Raw genomic sequence first — 6,676 nt, 5'->3', positions numbered from 1 at the left:
GAAAGATTTTAAGCCAAATTCCTTCGCTTGTGATTTGATCTCTCCTAACACTGAGCTAATTATAGATGTTATAGATTGTCTGTTTAAAATTTCTCATATTCAACTGTAACTATTTTGTGTATCATTCTAATAGTGACTTTTTTTATAGATCGTCAGTGGAATTATGTCAATATTTATTCTCTTAATACAAGTGGAAATATAATGAAGTTAGTCAAGAAACCGATGATAAAGTCGCTTGTCTCACAATTTGGAAGTGCACTTTTACTATATCCAATGTTTGCAATATTTTCTGTTAGTAAGATAATGTTTGATGTAGGTAACCAGACGAAATGTTCCGGAAATAGTTGACCTTAAGGTACGGTATGACACTCCAATATTTTTTGTTTTGTTCATGAATTCTCCTTCATTTTCTATGATTTCATAAAATTCCTGATGAGCTGATTTTCTATATTCAATTTTCCATTGATACAGTATAGCAGATCTGGTATATGAGAGCCTGTATTCATGTTGGATTACTTTCTTGATTTTACATGTTGTTTACTATATTATATTAAGTTACAACCATAATTAGAAAACTTTCATATTCGTCAAAAATCAAATGTTTCCAAATTTTCCCTATATTTGAAATATAGAAGACTTATTACTGAAAAATAAAATTTTCATCTGGAACAAATTTAACGATATCGTATACAATCAATTTATTATATAATTCAAGTAAACGATATAGTGCAACCTACCTTCCAACAGCTCCCCTTTAATAATATAGTTAGGGAACTAACTGATTTCGTTATTCACTTATCATTTCTGATTCTAATAAAAATATATATAATAGTATATACAATAAATATTTCGTTTATATAGGTGAGTGGGAAGTAGAGATTCAAATAACGGGTGATAATTGAAAATACTTCTAAATACTACTTACTCACATGTATATACATCCATTCAATAATGAATTTATTTCCACCATTGATAGGAAAGTGTCCAATCTCCATATAGTATTTTTCAACTAAAATTGAATTTTCAGTAATACTCTCAAGGTCATACAATTTTTCAAATGTTTTTGTCTGTAAAACTTCAAGTAGTTGGTTTCTGGAATTGCAATCTTCCAAATACAAATTGCTATCCATCAAAAATTTTGTATTAAATCTTTCCTCGAAATTTTTATTTAGTATTTTGATGAGCTGTCGCGAATGGTAGGAAGTGTTGTCAAGGATTATTACACTGTTCGCATCCAAATTTGGTATCAATATGTTTTTAAATCATTGCTCAAAAATATTAGCTTCCATGTTCTTATGATAGTCAATATTGCGGTCCTCAAATTTTTTCCACATAATTTCAAAGAATTCGAAACCTATCCTTCACTTCCTCCGCAATGCACAATGATTAGTCGCGATCCTTTGTTTGCAGGTATGTTAGGCGTACACATTCACATTTCAAGTTTCATCCAAATAGAAAATTTGTCGTTGTTCTTGTCTATATTTAGTTATTTGTTCTAAGTATTTGTTACGCAATTTCACTATTATTCTGCTTTCCATAAGTGTTTGACGTTTGTTTATTATTTTGAATCTAAATTCTGGTTTCTTCATCCAATTCTGGAGGGTTTTGTCACAGCAGTTCACGTTATGGACGGAAGTATTCAATTCCTTCCTTATGATTTCAATTCTAGGTATCTCATTGCTTTTGTAACAGTCGTATATTGTTTTTTTTTCAATGATTTCATTAGATGAACATCTAAAGGTTTTGGTAATCCAGTATCACATCGCGTCTTGCGTTCATAAGGTTTGTTTTTGACTATTTTACGTACAGTTGAGAAAGGAATTTCGGAAAAAATCGGATGTTGCCTGTAATAGTTTGTGTTTTCCTTTATACATTGAAACATACTCTCTATGTTTCAGTATTCAAATTCATTCGAATCTTATTCACTGGTATCTCTTTTTCGCATTGTTCACCATCGCTATTGGAATCACTACGCAGGAAAAAGGATGCATTGTTATCACACTCGTTATTACTGTTAGTACTTGACAAAAGACGCTACATTTTAAACAGATAAAAAAAATTCAAGTAATTATAACTGCACCAATATCGAATTTCAACACTCAAATCGTGATCAGTTCCTGAACTGAACATTGACAACACGACATTTATAACCATCCTCGCATTCTATTCGTCACCGTAACATGAGTTCAGATTTAATTTTATGACTCTTCAGCCAATCATAAAACTCGGTTAGTAAAAATCATCCAATACGAACCGCTAAGTCTACAGTCCACGTGGACTAGTTGGCAGCGGCTTCATTTCTCTGTATTGGTTTTTTTGGGCTTTGAGATTGCCGACAGCTTTAATTATGCACACAATGCACACAATAATTCGTTTTCATTTTAATGTGATACACTCTAGTTCTTCGCAGATCTCAATTACGGAATACCCTTCAACAAAAATAACCATGATTTTCTTGAACCTAGAGTACAAAAGAAGAGTATGAACCCAAAGTTATTTCACGCTAGAAATTCTCCTCGAACAGATATGGAGTGATCATCTGACGATAATTACATGAAAATATAACAAACAATTCAATTTATTCTGATCGAAATGATGTCATAACATCTCTCGTGCTCGTGGTCACCCATAAATTACAGGTTTCAAAAATATTGAATAGTTTTATATTATTGAGAACGTTATCATTATCAGCACCTGAAGCGATGAATATGTCATAACTTTTGCTGGTGGACAAAGAGAAAAAATAACAATGTGAATGTTCATGTAGCCAATTTTCCATGCTTCAATGATCAGCCTAAACTATAAAAGAATCGCATAGAGTTTTATACTCTAGATTCTTCATCCATGCAACATGAAGAGTGTTTTTATTGTTGTTTGTACATTGGCTCTCATCATAGTAAGTATCGTTATTTTTTAGAAATGTAATATAGTTTGTGTTGACAAAATATTTCCCACATGATATACTTCCCTTATCCAGAATATTAACTTGCAACTAGTCATCGAACCTAAATTTGTAAATAGGATTTCAATCTTTACAAATAATAAATACCATGCACAATTGTGTCTCAGGCATAATAAGTCGCTGTACTGAAAAGCTAAGTACCTAAAATATATCACAAAGTGATCTTGATTATATGAAATTCTAGTCGAAGTAAATAGTCGTAACTCCGTCTCTGCATCGAACTCACCAGTTGAAAGAAACCAATTCAGATTTTAAAAAATGGTGAATTGAATCTGCCGCCTATTCAGCTATCGCTGATACTTGATTCATGGACATGCTTCTTGACCAAGAGTAGCTTGAATAAAGTTTAGGGTGGGAATCATTCATTTCGACTAGATCTTCATATAATTAAAACTAAACCTCACTCAGGCAAGTACATTTGATGTTATAATTATATTTTCTTTTCCTATCATGAATAATGAAATTGAAGATGTAACATGTAGCAAATATATCCAATCACATAAAACTAGTTTGAACCAGCAAAAAAAGAAAAACCATTTTTTGAATTTCTCCTGGTCATAATTATCTCATCCCAATTTGATGACACTATTATATGCAAGAGGTATGTAGTGAAACTTGACAACTCATTAACAGTTGTATCACATCACAATGCAAAACTCTATGAGCACCAGCTGAAGATGGGGTCCGCTTGAAACTTGTTTTGAAACAACATCTACCAAAAGTGGCAGTAATACAGCATCCAATTTCTGTTCCCCAGAAAATGTGTTTCATAAGGTATAACTATAGATTAATTACCATCACAGACAATGAGGTAAGAGTCGGTAAGAGCTGTTCCTCTTACATGAGTAAGCAACCGGTGCTCCAAGGATGATTCACCATTTTATCTCTCATATCGTTCAATCACTTTGCCGATGGAAAATATCCACAAGTGAAAAAAAGATTGACAGGATGTGGTAAAATAGTATGACGTAACACCTTCTTCAAAATAAATTACCGAATCTCATTTGGCCCCGTCAAGGCTTTATTCTTTAGATTATTCGACATGAGTTCTTATAATTCAGGTTCTGAAAAGGGTTCGAGAAACAGGGACTAACTGAACCCAGCTATTTCTGGTTTAGTTGAGCTGTAATTCGAGGCCTATGTTCACTGAGAATTGTGATTAGCAGATTTATTAAACATTCATCAAATAAATTACTGATTTTCTCTGGGTCTTGAACAAATTCATTTTCATGTTAGATAGAGATATAAAAAAATTCTCATACGATTTATCAAACTATATACTACATTCCAAGCCATTTATGCAGGATTGTTTGCATTAAATACTTTCCTTTGATAGTAGGAGCGCCCAGCTTTTGTTCTTCATTCAGAACTGGAAAACTACATTTCATTAGAAATAAATCTTTTAGTTTGATACTCGACATTCTAACAGTATCCTCAATCCACATTTCATTAGAATTTTGTATAAGTTATGTATACACATTTTTTATCTCTCCGTCCTTTGACGAAAACCTTTTGAAAATCCTTTCGGTAGTTATTAAGTTCATCACGTTTAGACAGTCAGTCATACAAAAGCGGCGGGGGATATTGTTTCATAATATGTATTGATACAGATAATTTTGGAGATTCTAAAAATATTTCAAAATGATTTCCAGGTTGGGAGTCAAGTAAATGGGGCCGATATTCCAAAGGGATCCCCTAATGGTACGTCTCAGGGAGCAGGTGGAGGTAGAGGTGGTGGTGGTGCATCAGGAGGTGTAAGTGGCGAGGCCTCAGGAGGTACAGGTGCAGGTACTTCAGGAGGGGGAGGATTCAGTTTTGGTGGTAGAGCAGGAGCAGGTTCCGGATCATCATAAGGAAATTAGTGCTTATTATATTTGCTTTGTCAATTGTTTTAATAAAATGCTTTGCCAATAACAAACATGTTTTTTAGGAAGCACAAAATCTAGTAGTATATATATATATATATATATATATATATATATATATAGTTATCATCATTAGGAGATGACTGGAATCATGGTACTGAACCTATTTTTTATATTGACTACAACATCGACTATTTATCTTTCTCAATACAATTTTGACTGACGATGTCAATCAATGAATTGATTATATAGTACTCTGAGAAAATATATGAATACAATTACGTAAAATGGTGTCACCTTTTCGGTGCTGAGGTAAAATGAATTAGAAATTTCGCTTTATAAGAAAGCAGTGAAGTAAAACAATATCATAGGAATCCCAACAGTGGACTGAATGAAGTGACGACCCTGTCATTTGCATAACATCAGTTTTGATCGAACTTATTTTATGTATTTCCGATCGATTATAGGGTACTTACTGATAGTGATTTTGTAAATATTCTGTAATGACTGGAAAAGGATTCGTCTAAGCTCAGTCAAATAATATCAGGGACGTAGGAAAATCCGTGCCCAACCATAATGTCTTTAACATATGACAACGTTTACCCGTTTTTTAGAATCAAGTAACAATAACTTTTTTCACATTACCGTCTGTTTCTGTGTATATATTTAGGAGATTTGTCAATTCATTCCATTATAGATATTTTCTATGAGAAATTGGATCATTTATTTCATAATGCAGTTGAACTGATGTTCACAAAAAGGAAAAATAAAAAAAAATAGTGGAAACCCATTGAAAACAATCAAATGAAACAAATTATTGAGAAGTTTCTAAAGTTGACCTCAAACGAACAAATCTATTAGAGATGGAAATGAAAGCAAACATCTGACGATTGCATTGATTAGCATAAAAACTTTCAATAGTTCCAAAGAAACGAGTGCCGTACCAAAAGAAAAAACTTTTAACATTCCTTTCGTCTCTGTCACAACAAATTCATAAACAACAATTTGATTATATGGAGAGTGACAACAATAAAATTTATTTTCAAACCATAGGAACATTAAGGTATCGATAATGGTAGAATACTCCTGCAAAATACTTGGATAGATACTTTTAATTCATCATTGCTAACGGCCAAAAAAAAATCAAAACTCATTTTTATAAATTATAATACATTGATATAGGTACTTAGTCAATTACTATTATTTTTTATTGTTTTTGTATTTAATTCTAAATCATCTCTTATTTTAGACACAATGTACATATAGGTTACTTGGCATTTTCAAGAAACGATGTAACCTATTTCATCTCCTGAAAATGTTAACTTGGTTAGTAACGCGCGACGAGAAGAATGTTGCAGTTTCGGTATCTGAAAGTGGTACTCGTTTTGCTACCGCTAATAAATATCTCCGTCTTCCAAATAAAATAAATTAAATTTCGAGAAGAATTGGTAAATTTCATTTTATATTCAGTGAAATGAACAAACTTCAATGATTTTTCTAGTTTAATAACTGAATGAATGATAAACTGCCTTTCTTCGGAAATATCCAGTCAGTAATGAAGTCAAGAATCAAGATTATTTATATAATTATATATCGTCTCCCATGTCTTCGTTGGTAAATTATATTTCCATAATACCAGGTATAGGACCATTCCAATTATAGCATAATGCATAATCCTTGCCGTCACTAAAAATCTGAAAAAATTGTTCATTGAAAAAAACGAAAAACAAATAATGTGATGAGGAGAATGGAAAAGTAGAAGCTGAAATGTTTTTTTCCAAAAACTAATCTCTTCTGAAAAATATTTCCTTTTCATTTAAAACTAATTAAATCATCAATATATGCTGGT

General features: G+C 32.0%; 2 protein-coding genes across 4 annotated transcripts in view; one reads left to right on the top strand and one right to left on the bottom strand.

The window, feature by feature from the left end:
* The first annotated feature begins 2,767 nt into the window (after positions 1-2,767).
* On the top strand, positions 2,768-4,885 carry LOC111515163 (uncharacterized). The gene is made up of 2 exons (XM_023171397.2): positions 2,768-2,896; positions 4,615-4,885. Exons 1-2 carry the CDS (start codon positions 2,852-2,854, stop codon positions 4,813-4,815), a joined length of 246 nt encoding a protein of 81 aa, XP_023027165.2. The 5' UTR covers positions 2,768-2,851; the 3' UTR covers positions 4,816-4,885.
* A 1,375-nt stretch (positions 4,886-6,260) lies between these two features.
* LOC111504881 (putative fatty acyl-CoA reductase CG5065) overlaps positions 6,261-6,676 on the bottom strand; it is a 53,700-nt gene continuing 53,284 nt past the window's right edge. For 2 of the 3 annotated variants that reach the window (XM_074185828.1, XM_074185826.1), the window contains one exon: positions 6,261-6,521. In XM_074185828.1, the coding sequence (XP_074041929.1) occupies positions 6,389-6,521 (133 nt within the window). In that variant the 3' untranslated portion in view covers positions 6,261-6,388. The remainder of the gene's footprint in view (positions 6,522-6,676) is intronic. The other variant, XM_074185827.1, reaches the window with a different exon arrangement.

Source organism: Leptinotarsa decemlineata, unplaced genomic scaffold (genome assembly GCF_025532065.1).
Source record: "Leptinotarsa decemlineata unplaced genomic scaffold, Ldec_3_MD MMD2_tig00078346_RagTag_RagTag, whole genome shotgun sequence".
Taxonomy (NCBI): domain Eukaryota; kingdom Metazoa; phylum Arthropoda; class Insecta; order Coleoptera; family Chrysomelidae; genus Leptinotarsa; species Leptinotarsa decemlineata.
Note: the sequence above shows the minus strand (reverse complement) of the source record. Positions and strands in the feature narration are given on the sequence as shown.